The sequence below is a fragment of the Suncus etruscus genome, chromosome 6 (assembly GCF_024139225.1).
Source record: "Suncus etruscus isolate mSunEtr1 chromosome 6, mSunEtr1.pri.cur, whole genome shotgun sequence".
Lineage (NCBI taxonomy): Eukaryota > Metazoa > Chordata > Mammalia > Eulipotyphla > Soricidae > Suncus > Suncus etruscus.
Genome location: NC_064853.1, coordinates 12,178,655 through 12,191,162, shown reverse-complemented (window position 1 = coordinate 12,191,162; position 12,508 = coordinate 12,178,655). Strand labels below are relative to the sequence as shown.

Below are 12,508 nucleotides of genomic sequence, written 5' to 3'. Positions count from 1 at the left end.
AACCTTTCTCATGACTAGCGTCTCCAAGATACAGGCACAGTCCATTTGACGTGTTATAGATAATATTAAAAGAATAAATAAAGTAAAACATTTTCATTTGGCTTCATTTCCTAAATTGCTGGATTGTAAGTGGAGTGTGAGCCTTAACACCTTTTGCCAAGAACCTTTTTTTTGCCATTTGATGAGTAGTTTGTGAAAGGCAATAGGGGAGATGGGTTGATTGTCTGGCTACTTGTTTCCTCACTCAGTGGATTTGTGTGGTGGCATTTAATGAGCTGTTATCCAGCCATAAGTCTGTGTCCCTTCTCTGGAACCTGAATACAATGCCCACTTGTTGCTGGGCTCTTGGATGTCACTGAACACATTTGAATGCCTGTTAAGCACAGTTGATGTTTTTGTTTGTCTGAGATGATTGTGCATCTCCAATTTTTATTTTGGGAAACATGACTGGGTTGTGTTGCTTGTTTATCCCATTTCTGAAACCAAATAAAAGTAGCCCTGGGAATGTATGTTTTCAAATGTTTCTGGGTGGACAGATGATTGTGTTTTAACAACCTATGTTATAAAAATATCAAAGTCTCCAGCCTGGAAAATTCCACTGGTCTCCCTTCTGCTATTGGAAAGGCAGTGACAAAAGGGTCACTCTTCTGTGAAAGGGCTAGGGAGCATTCTAAGGCTACTAGGAAGAATATGTTTCCCTGGGCATTCCTCCTGATAAATGGAAATTAGTACCCTGGCTTTCAACTATCGTCTAGTCATAGGATTGGCCTCATTCATGTGGCTGCTCACTAACACACATTGGCCAATCTTTGTATCCTGATGTTGTGCCACCGTTGGGAATTAAGAGATAAACTCAAACACGGAAAATCACAGATGAGTAAAAACAGGCACTCATTGTCAGGAATGTTGACTGCTTTCAGGAGACAGCCCCATTAAGAGAGATGAGACAGGCTCTATTTAAGAACTCGACATGTCACTACATTAATTTCCCATGAGTCTGGGTGAATTTAATATGGATTTACATTGACCCTTCATACAATCTATCATCAAGTTCTTTCCACAATGATTTCTAATGAATTCAAGGCTCAAGATTGAGAAACTTGACTTTATCCTATGAACTTTAAGAACATTTTTTTTGGGGGGAAAGGAAACAAGGGCTGGGGGACTGGGCCCATATGAGAGGTGCTCAGAGCTTACTCCTAGCTCTCTTCTCAGGTTCATTTCTGATGGTGGTCAAGGAACTATATGTAGTGCTTGGGATCAAAGTAAGATGGAGGCATGTAAGGCTAGTTCCTTGATCCCTATGCTATATCTGGCCCCCGAACTTTTAGGCGTTTTCCCCTACATTTTTTCAAACTGCAAAGTAAACTCTACTCTGAGGCAAATAACAAATAAATGCAGGGTAGAGGGAAGTTTCTGGATGTGGAAAATTGATGATCATGCAGTTGTGGAGATGCAGAACCAGAAATTTCACACCAAGGTTAGGCTGGAAGACTCTGATACTGACTGGAGAAGGAATTCATTTTTATGCATTTTTCTGAATTTACTCAGGAGGGATCAAAGAACATATATGAGCTACAGAAATCAGAATTCCATGTGCTTTATCTGTGACTAGGAAGACAAGCTATGAGAAGACTGAGTTCTTCAAACTCATGCTCAATAGATGGTGGGTCTCCAGGTCATTCATAAGCTTCCAAAAGATTCTTTCACAATTTCAAATTAAACTATACAGTTTCCTGACTTAGATTCAAATAGCTAATTAAATATTAAACTTGGAAAGAAATTTATGATTATAGTCCAATTTTGTCTATAGTTATTAAAAGAGATCTCCTGTGAAAAATTGCATATCTCACCACTCATATACTACTACTTTGCTCCTTTATAATTTACCTACCAGTAAAATTTCCCTTCTAACTTTATAGTGCTTCTCAGCTTAAATTTAAGTCAGTAAAAGCCAGAAAGATAGTATAGGGTAAAAGGAGCTTGCCTTGCACATGGCTGACTCTGGTTCAATCTATGACATCAAATATGCTCCCCTGAGCTTTTCCAGGAGTGATCGCTAAGCACAGAGCTAGGAGTAAACCCTGAAAACAGTGGGTATGGTTAGTTCCACCAAAAAATATGCAAATAATTGCTTATGAATATAATCATATATGTAAATTATTGGGTGTTATCTCAACTTTTTGAAGATTCTCTCTCTTTTTTTTTATGTGGGGGTCCTATCCAGGGTGCTAGAAGGCTATCCTTGGCTTTATGCTTTCTTTTAGCTATTGTGGACCATGCAATGCTCAGGATCGAAGGCTGCAAACCATGTGTTCTAAGCCATTGAATTCTCTCCCAGGCACAAAAGAACTTTTGCAAGTGAAAATAATCAACAAGGACAAATTTTCTTATTATCAGTCTTTCCTAAGAACATAAAGTTGGCATCTGGCAAACACTCTATTCATGACACTGATAACAAGATATATAAAAAATCTGTGAGTGAGGAAACAACACAAATGTCACTTTGAAAATATTTCCACTCCCCAGTCAAGCTTTCATTGACTTGTTAGTTTAGAGATTTCTGTTTCTCAACACAGAAGAAGTGAAGCTTGACTAATTTCTAGATACTTCTGTATTTATTTGGTCGGGATTATGTTAGGAAAATCTAAATTTAGGTGGGCACCTTTACCAAAAAGAAAATAATGCTCTCAAAGTTGTTTCACTCATTCCTACTCTTCAAGGGAGAATGGAAATGAATATTGCAACAGTCATTCTGTGTGTTGTGTGTTTCTCCTGCCCTCTACTTATACATCCAAGGGGAAAGAAGGAGAATGAAAAGTAGAAAGCCTTCGAGAGAAGCTGCAAGATGATCCCTGCTTTGAAGTCCACTGTCTAAACTCACTGCATTTAATTCTCAAGGGCAATACTAGTCTTTAAAAAATTGCTCCTCTATGAAAAAATAATGTCTATAATGATATAGACAGTGGGAAGAACACGGGAAGAGTAGAAGGATGAAATAGAATTGTAAAAGTGGCTTCGCTTTCAGCACCTGTAGACAGATGTCAACAGCAATTTCTAATCAAGATCCCCCTGGAGTCCCAGAAGAAATCGCAGATGCTTTCCTAGATGTGGCAATCGCCTGTCAGTTCCTGTTCCATTGTTGTGCTGGAGTCATCGCTAACATAATGGCTTTGTAAAGGCACAGATTTCCCAATGGGAACAGAAAGTACTAGAAATGTGGTGGTGGGGGGGGGGGCAGTTATGTTGCTCAAAACTGTGGCAGGAACCACTCTTGTCAGTACTGAGTTCTAATTGTTCATTTCATTTGCAAAGCTACAATGCCAGGGGCTACGAAGGTAGGTTCCCTACATTTGACTGTTCTGCTTGCAAAAATCTTAATAGACAAAGCGTTTTCCCATCAGCATTTGCATGTGGACTAAAGCAGTCTCCAGAGAGACCAGTCAATGGAAGTGAGACTCTAGAACTAAGAAGAAAAACATAAATAACAACCCACTTTAATTTCAGACCCATAAAGGGCTGAGCTTTCAGTGAGTGTGATATGGTGTTTAAGACTTGACAGAATCACAGCCAGCATACCTACTAGGACCAGGATTTTAAGAGCTGGTCTCTTTTCTAGTGCCAAAATGTTCTGTAAAGAAAAGGTTGCATTTATTATTGAGCTTATTCTATGTGCTAGAGACTATTTAAAAAACTTTACATACACCTACTCATTGAATCCTCAAAATTTCAATGTGACTAGCACTATCACTTTCTTGGCTAAAGAATGAGAACTTCAATGAATAAACAGATGTTTACTAAATTACAAAAACTACAAGTTTAAGTCAAGGGAATATAGATCAGTGATTTTTTAACTATCATCAGTCATTCCATGTACTGGTGTTGATCCAGGTATAGAGAAGACTAAATAAAGACCTTTAGACTAGATAATTTAATCATGTGGGCATCCAGTATAGAAATAGAGTCTAAATTAGTCTAATGAATAAACACAACCCTATTAAATACAGTGAAATACAGTGATTTTTTCTATTAATATAAATTTATATTTTAACACTAATTATTAAATTTTGACTGTTTATTTAAAACATTATATATCTTATTCCTCTCTCCACTTACCTATCTAGCTGTGATGAGGAGAGCAGATCATATTTCTTTTAACAAAACTTAACTTTAGGCATTTTGCTATCAAGTCAGATGTTTTCTATGACTCCCAAAAAACTAAGAGATGTGGAAATCATTCAGTTCCTTCAAACCAGGGCAGAGCAGGAAAGGTGGCCTTTGAGAGATATGGTCAGGCAGGGCTAGTTGTTCACCCACCACTCAGCGCAGCTGGTGAAGTTTTATATATATATATATATATACTGGGCAGAGCAGTATATGGGGACATACTTAGCATCCAGAACAACAGCTCAGTGTAGGTAAGACTGAGAATTGGGATGAGGAAGTGGAAAGAGGTTCAGCAAAGTTAGCAGGAACTGCATCACAAAGGGAATCAACCAAGGAGTTGGCCTTGATGTCTTGATGTCTGCAGACATCAAATGGAATCCATTCAACCCCTGAGCATCACTGGGTGTGACCCCAAAACCAAAAAAAATGTTTATAAGTAATCAGAAAAAAATGGTAGTTGATTGCAACGTGAAGGAGAGAGATGTTTCAGGTTTGACCATAAAAATAAGTGGTGCATCATTCCCTTGGGTCTAATACATTCTATTATTTCATGACATAAACAAAGTATACTTATATGAAAATGCTCTGTAGATTGTTAAGCAAACTATAAATATGAGTTTTCATGATGGTAATGGAGCAAATACAACTATCCCAAAGAAATTCTCACGAGTTTGGGATGCAGTTCTTTAATTATAATGAGAAGAAAGGGCTATAGTGGTAGCACAGCGATAGGACATTTGCCTTTCACGAGGCTGACCCAGAATGGACCTCGGTTTGATTCCTGGCATCCCATATGGTCTCCTGAGACAGGAGCGATTTCTGAGTGCATAGCCAGGAGTAACCACTGAGTGTCACCGGGTGTGGCCCAAAAACTATAAATAAACAAACAAACACAAAAACAAAAACAAAAAAAGAAGCAGGTAGACAAGGAGGATAGTGGTAACTCATACTAATAAAAATAACCATGACTAAAATTAAGTGCACTATTACAAAAGTTATATATATTCACTAATTCTTATATCATAATTAAATATAAGAATGACTATAAAACTATTGTTTCATAGATGAAGAGATATAGAAATATTGCCAGGCATCTCAATGCTAGAAGTGACACAGATTAGAAACACACCTGTGCTAACCAACTCTCAAATCTCTGCTTTTAGATACCATCCTATGTGTTCCTTGAGAAGTCCAATTAAGACTGATATTACAGGCATATGAAAAGTGCTTATTATCACTCACAATTATAGAAATGTGCATTGAAACAACAAATACTCCCCAAATCTGGAAACAGCCAGTGTTAGCAAAGTTATGATGAGAAAGGAATTCTCATCTACAGCCTATGCGAATATTATCTGGTTCAACCTCTGTGGAAAGCAATATAGATATTTCTCAAAAAAAAAAAAAAGAAAAGAATGAAAGTCCCATATGATCCAGCAATACTATATCTTGGCATTTATATTCCCCAAAACACAAAACATTAAGTTGAAAGAATATGTGTACATCTATGTTCATCACTGCACTTTAGGATAATAGGTAAGATATGCAAACAACATACATGCTCAAGATCAAGAAATCGTGGTATATCTAGTGGAGTAATATGCAGCTGTAAAAAAGAACAAATTCATGCAATTTTCACCAGCATGGATGACACAAGAAAATATCATGCTAAGTGAAGTTAATCAGAATGAAAGGGAAAAATACAGAATGATCTCTAGCATATGGAGAACGATGCACAACAAAAGCCAGAGTGATAGTACAGCAGGTAGGACATTTGCATTGCATTTGACCAACCCAGGTTCAATCTGGTGAACCCACATGGTCATCTGAACCCACCAAAAGTGATGCCTGGGTGCAGATCCAAGAGAAACACCTAAACAGAGCCGATTGTGACCAAACAAGCAAATAATTTACACAGTAAGGTAGCAACAAAGACCCAGAGGAAATATAATGGGTGAACTGGTACACACATTTGAGGTGGAGGGGTCAGAGGAAAGGAGGTTAGGTTCTTTGTGGGAGGGAGATGGGTAGGCTGATTGGAAATTATGTCGATGATAATGCATTAATAGTATTGTAAACCAAAATTAAATAAAGTAAAAAATCAATATCACAGGTCAAGTGAGGAATTTTAGCTACAAGGATTGATGAAACCATGTACTTTTGGTGCAACTTAAATAGAGCTGGGGGATTTTATGTTAAGAAAATAAGTCCGAAAAACAAGGACAAATAGAATGACATGTCTCAGAAATGGAATTATCAAAGGTGGACAAAACATTGGCTCTATATTACAGCAATAAAAATTCCAAGGAATGAAAGAAATGGAAGAGGAAGCCAGAAAAGAAGGTCCAGAAGTAGCATTGGGGCAAAGTTGTCTACAATACTAGAATCAACACTGCTGATAGCATGATATCAAACTACAGTTATTAAAACTTAAAGGAGTTATTTTGGGGGCCGGGGGGGAGGGGGCAGAAAATTCGTGAGCATAGAGATCAAGATGGTGGGATTGGAAATCAGAACATTGTATGCCTGAAATCCTATGTGATTTTCAAAGTAGATGTGACTCACAGTGTCTAAATAAAGACAATCTAGAGCTTATCCCTGAGAAGTAGCATTCTGGATTCTACAAAACCATCTCAATATTTAGAGCAAACTTCATTCTAAGACCTGTAATTCAACACCTCCAGTTCTCTAAATTATAATGCACTAGGATGACCACAAGATGTCGCTCCTGCAAAGGTTCTGAATATCCAGTTTTGTTCCCTGGCCAGTGTCATGGGAAACTAAGAAGCAGATCTGTTTATTAATGAGATTTTATTATTTCCAGGCCATCTGAATCTCAAATATTAACATATCAAACAAAAATGTTAAAATTCTGAATACTTCCAGAACTCCAAGGGTGAGACTTTGTTGTGTTTTGCTCTGTTTCTTGGCTGTATTTCCCATATATTATCTGTAAATTGCCTGATTATTTTCTCCAGCTATTATATAACTATTATGTAAAGTTGTCTAACTATATTATCTAAATCTATTATATAACACAAAAGCTTTAGCTTTTGGAACTCAAATAATTTACACCAGCCAGTGCTGTGAGTATGTGGATTCATCTTTCGCTACTATTTTGTTCTCCTAAACTTCAACCGTTCTATAATCAAAATTTCATGTTGCTACAGGACCCTGTTCATGTTTCTTTATCTCCCTTTTAATCTTCATATGCGTTTGTGCAGTTTGAGGAACTCCCCCATTTAATATTCGGTTCTAGCTTCAACAAAGGTGGATTTGCTTTTATGATTTGGCTCTTCATCGGGTATTTAGACTCCAAAAATCCAGGAGTCACTGAAGCTTTGCTTAGATATAGTTCCACTACTTTGTCCCCAATTTACCCAGTTGTGTTAGAAACAAAGTGAAAATGTCAGAACAGAAATCTGAACAAAAAGACACAAGTTTCACTCCTCTAAGGTTCCTCTCCAGAAATCAGTGAGGGAAAGGTAGTTCTTGATGGAGTCTCCACTTCTACTTTACATCAGACCTCTCTTCCCTCTATTCTTTTTTCCCTTTTTGGTTCTACTCTTATAAAGAACCCTGAGGCTCTTCCTCAAGAGGCCACCATATATCCTGACTTTCACCTTTTCCTTCACTTAACTCTGATTCCCACAGTCCAGCCCACCCACTTGGTACATCTATGAATATCATAGAATTAGACCAAAGGGAAGTGATATTTCTCCCTTTCTCCTCCTTTTCTACTTTCTCCTTGAGCTTCCACTCTTTTCCCAGACACTTATTTTCAAAAACCTAACATTCTCTTCAAGATTCTTATCCAGTTGAATTCCAGATTTTTGGAAGCTGTCTAGGGCCTTTTGAGAATTTCCTTTCCTATTTCTTCCTTGCTGTCCCTATTTCTTCACATCTGAATGTCTGCGATATTTTCTAACTATTCTTCTAGTTCTTCTCTCCACCCCATTCCTTGGTGCTATGGCATTTCACTTTGCAAATACACTTTGCATGTCCCCTTAATGAACCTCCTCCAATTTCTTTCTTCTATGAAGTGAAACAACCATCCCTAAGATCTTTCATTTGCCCACAATCTGTATAGAAGGTACCTTTAGTCTTATTCTTACAAAGACAGGTGACTAATGTACTCTATTTTACCTAAACAACCACAACCATCTCCTTGACAGGTCCCAACTTTCCCATTTCTCTGCCTTTGTTGTTACTATTTATAAGTACCAACCATGTCCTTGAAAGCCTACCTTCAAAGTTCAGCTGAACACTTTCCATTCAATCAAGCTTTTTCTGTTTTCTTTCATTTCTAACCATCACCTCCCCTCAGTATGTGATTAAATAGTGATTCTTGGCATCTCTCATTTTTCAGTGTTTATATATATGCCATTTTCAGGATATTTTCTCATGTCTTCTAACATATGTTTATTGACAGGAGCCAAAAACAAGAACATTTGTTAAAAGTACAAGTTTACAGATTTCTAATTCCTTAGCACAGACTCTAAGCAATAATCTTTAAATACAGAGACACAAGGAAACTCTGAGCAGTCAGGTGAGGTCCAAACTCCATCCCTATGTCCTATAAAAAGTACAATTTTTGAGAATCAGCCTGTTTTTTCACTTACTAACCGTGTGCTAGTTAAGCAGTTGCCTGTCAACTCAGAGTTTTGATGACACCTATTATGAAAATATCATGAGTATCTGCCTCAAATCTGCTCTAGTACAGAACCACACCCATGTCAGACCAAGCAGAGGCACAGGAAATCAGCTAGATCCACTTGAAGGCACTTATCATTAAAAGGAAAGGGAGACCAGAACCTCAGTGAGCTTATGTGAGAGGAGATGCCTGTATGGGCATATGCATTCAGTGGACACTGGATGCCAGCTCAGCTTCTGTGCTGGTGATCCAGAGATCAACCACTCATCTAGTTTACCACTAAGATGATATTTACTTTTTAAAATTAAATCACCATAAATTACAAAGTTAAAAAGTTAATCGTGATTGAGTTTTAGGCACGTACTATTGCAACACCAATTTCTTACCCAGTGTCACTTCCTTTCATCAAAATGACCAGAATCCCTTCTGTCCCACAGCCTGTCTCTTTATCTTCTTATTTTTTTTTAATGTTTTTTAGGCACTGTGGCTTATAATACTCTACTGATAGGGCATCATGCTTATCATTTACCTCCTCTTAAGTTCCAGAGTGATCATTTTCCTCCATCATCACTATAGTGCTCCCTACCTGGACCTGACTCTCCTACTTCCCCCCCAGAAAGTGGCAAGTTTTCTATTAAGAAGCAATCTTCCTGCTCTTCATTTCTATTGCCTTTAGGCATTAGTTATTTCCCTATATTTCTTTCTATCCTACAGATGTGTGAGATCATTCTATCTGTCCCTCTCTTTCTGACTCATTTCATTCAGCATGATTCTCTCCGGATCCATCCATGTATCAGCAAATTTCTTGACTTCATCATTTCTTATGGCTGAGTAGTATATCCTGGACATGTTTGTGGGGTTGTCCATAAGGTCAGAGAAGAAGGAACAGACATTCCTGAACTGCAACTTTTGGTCACACTAAGGTCACATGTTGACCAGATGTTATCTTCTGGTCAGACACAGATTCAGCTGGTGAGTCTTGTAAGGTTCTTGGGACAGTTCTGCACCATGTGGTCTTGAGCAGATGTCTCAAAGCAGGACACAGAGAGGGCTGGGGTAAGAGGGGGGCATTTCTGAAAATATTTCTAATAGTTCCTAAATGACAGTGAGATTTATTTAATAGTAGCTCTAGCTCAATCCATTCTTGGAGATAAAATGAGCAACAAATCCAATTGTCATAGGTTCATTCAATCCCTTGAAAAGTTTTTCCTTGGTACTTTAAGAAAAAAATTATATTGAAAACAAAAAGTAATGAGATTCCCAGACTAAAATCTGTGTTGCAGTGGCATTAAGGCTGTGGTTCAAATCAACAAAAGCCAGGAAATCCAAAGTTAACCTTTATCCAGACAGTTGTGCCATTTTTCCAATGCTCTGTGTGACGAAGTAACCCTTCCTTCCAATTTCCTGACTCTGGCAACCAAACTCCAGTCTGGAATGGCAGCCATGCACTGGACGCTAGGCGTCATAGGAAGGTGGTCTGGGGAAAAAGATTTCCTTGCAAATGCTTTTAACTAGGAATCCAGAGCCTGGACTGGCAGGATTTTGTTATTGGGTTTGATATTCTGCCATGTCTGGGGACTGAAACTCTTAGGTGGAAAAGTGCTGCCTTGTTGTAAGACAATATCTCCAGCCCTACGAGGCCTTTATCTTCAGTGTCTGACAGAGATTCTCATTTTATTAGTAACCCTGCTTGGTCAGCCTTGTCTTCTGTGGAGACAGAATTTATGTCACCTTAGTGTAACACTGATAAAGTTTGATGTAATAGCTCACCATGTGGCTCCAGCATGAGTCAAAGCATTGAAACATGTTTCTCTCCTCTTTTTCCACCAGACATGCCGATGACTTAATTGTCACACCTTTTGCCCAGGTATGTATCATATCAGCATTTCCAGCTCCCTTCCCCATGTACTCCTTCCATGAGGTTGGCTTCTTGACTAGCCTCTTCCTCTTTCTTTGTACCTATTTACTGAAAATATTTTCCTTCTAGGTCCTCGCCAGCTTGAGAAGTGTGAGAAACAACTTTACTCTCCTGACAAACCTTCAAGGAACATCCAACAAGTAAGCCCAGACTATTTTGTGGAGTGACACCATCCCTTCCCTAAAAGCCAAAGCATTGAATAGAAGAGTAGTGCAATAGCAAATAAAAGTAATGGGTTAAAATTGCATGGAAATCTGCCTTCCAGACTGTTAAAAAAACATGAAAGACTGAAAATGGGACATCACACAATAGTATTTTAGAACTTGTCAGATATTAGCAATTAGTCTGACTCTCAATTCAGTATACACAGGTGAGTCTTGATGACAATGAGTCAATTGCATAAGGATCTTTTTCTAATTTTTAATAAATAAATTTTAATTAAATAACCATGACATGCACAGTTACAAAGTTGTTTGTGATTGAATTCTATTCATACAATACATAACATGCTTCACCAGTGCACATTTTCTGCTACCAATATCCCCAGTTTCCCTCCCACCCAACCTTTTGCCCTCTCACCTGCCTGCCTCTATGCCAGACAATTTTATTTTATTTTTAAGCACCTGGCTAAAAAATTGCTCATTGTTGGATTTCAGTCGTACAATGTACACCACAATTCACCAATGAACCCCTCTTGCCACCACTGTCTCCCATTTCCTCTCCTCTCATCTCTAAAGCAAGCAAGTTATCTCTCTCTCTTCTCTCTGTCTCTGTCTCTCTGTCTCTCTCTCTCTCTCTTTCTCTCTCTCTCTATCTCTCTCCCCTTTTCCCTACTTTTCTTTTTGATATGATGATTTGCTCTATTGTTAATGGAGGGGTACCTTGCATGTCACTTTCTCTCCTTTCAGCACCGAGCTTTTTTTTCTTTCTTTTTTGGTTTTTGTGTCACACCCAGCAGCGCTCAGGGGTTACTCCTGGCTCTATGCTCAGAAGCATGGAGGTAAGCAAATGCCTTACCTCCATGCTACCTCTCTGGTCCCAGCACCGAGTTTTTGTTCAAAATAAATTATCTTTGTCATAGTAGACTCTTTTCTACTCTACCTGCATTTTCTACTCTTTGTGGCAAGCTTCCTATCCTGGGCTAGACCTCTTGACCTATATCTCTATTGTTTCAGGATATTATTACCATATCATTTCTTGTTTTTCTTTATCCCACAAATAAGTGAGATTATTATATGTCTATCCCTTTCCCTCTGACTCATTTCACTCAGCATGATAATCTCCATGTCCATCCAGGTATAAGCAAATTTTATGATTTAATTTTTCCTAATGGCTACATTATTCCATTGTGTAGATATGCTAGTTTCTTTAGTCACACATCTGTTTTCAAGTACCTGGGTTGTTTCCAGATTCTACCTATTGTAAATATTCTGATATGAACATAGGAGCTCAGAGGGCATTTTTATTTTTATTTTTTGGGGTTTTGTTTTTGTTTGTTTGTTGGGGCCACACGCAGTGGCAGTCAGGAGATATTCCTGTGCTCAGAAATCACTCCTGATATGAAAATTCCTTCTCACACCTATATTCATTGCAGCATTATTTACAATAGCAAGACTCTGGAAACAACCGAGATGCCTTTTAACAGATGAATGGCTAAAGAAACTGTGGTACATATATACAATGGAATATTATGCAGCTGTCAGGAGACATGAAGTCATGAAATTTTCCTATACATGGATGTACATGGAAGCTGTTATGCTGAGTGAAAT

At 38.1% G+C, this 12,508-nt stretch overlaps 1 protein-coding gene across 1 annotated transcript in view; it reads left to right on the top strand.

The window, feature by feature from the left end:
- PDE4B (phosphodiesterase 4B) overlaps positions 1–12,508 on the top strand; it is a 508,742-nt gene that overhangs the window by 366,149 nt on the left and 130,085 nt on the right. Inside the window, 2 exon segments of the mRNA XM_049774429.1 lie at positions 10,652–10,688; positions 10,809–10,879. Of these exon segments, the coding sequence (XP_049630386.1) occupies positions 10,652–10,688; positions 10,809–10,879 (108 nt within the window).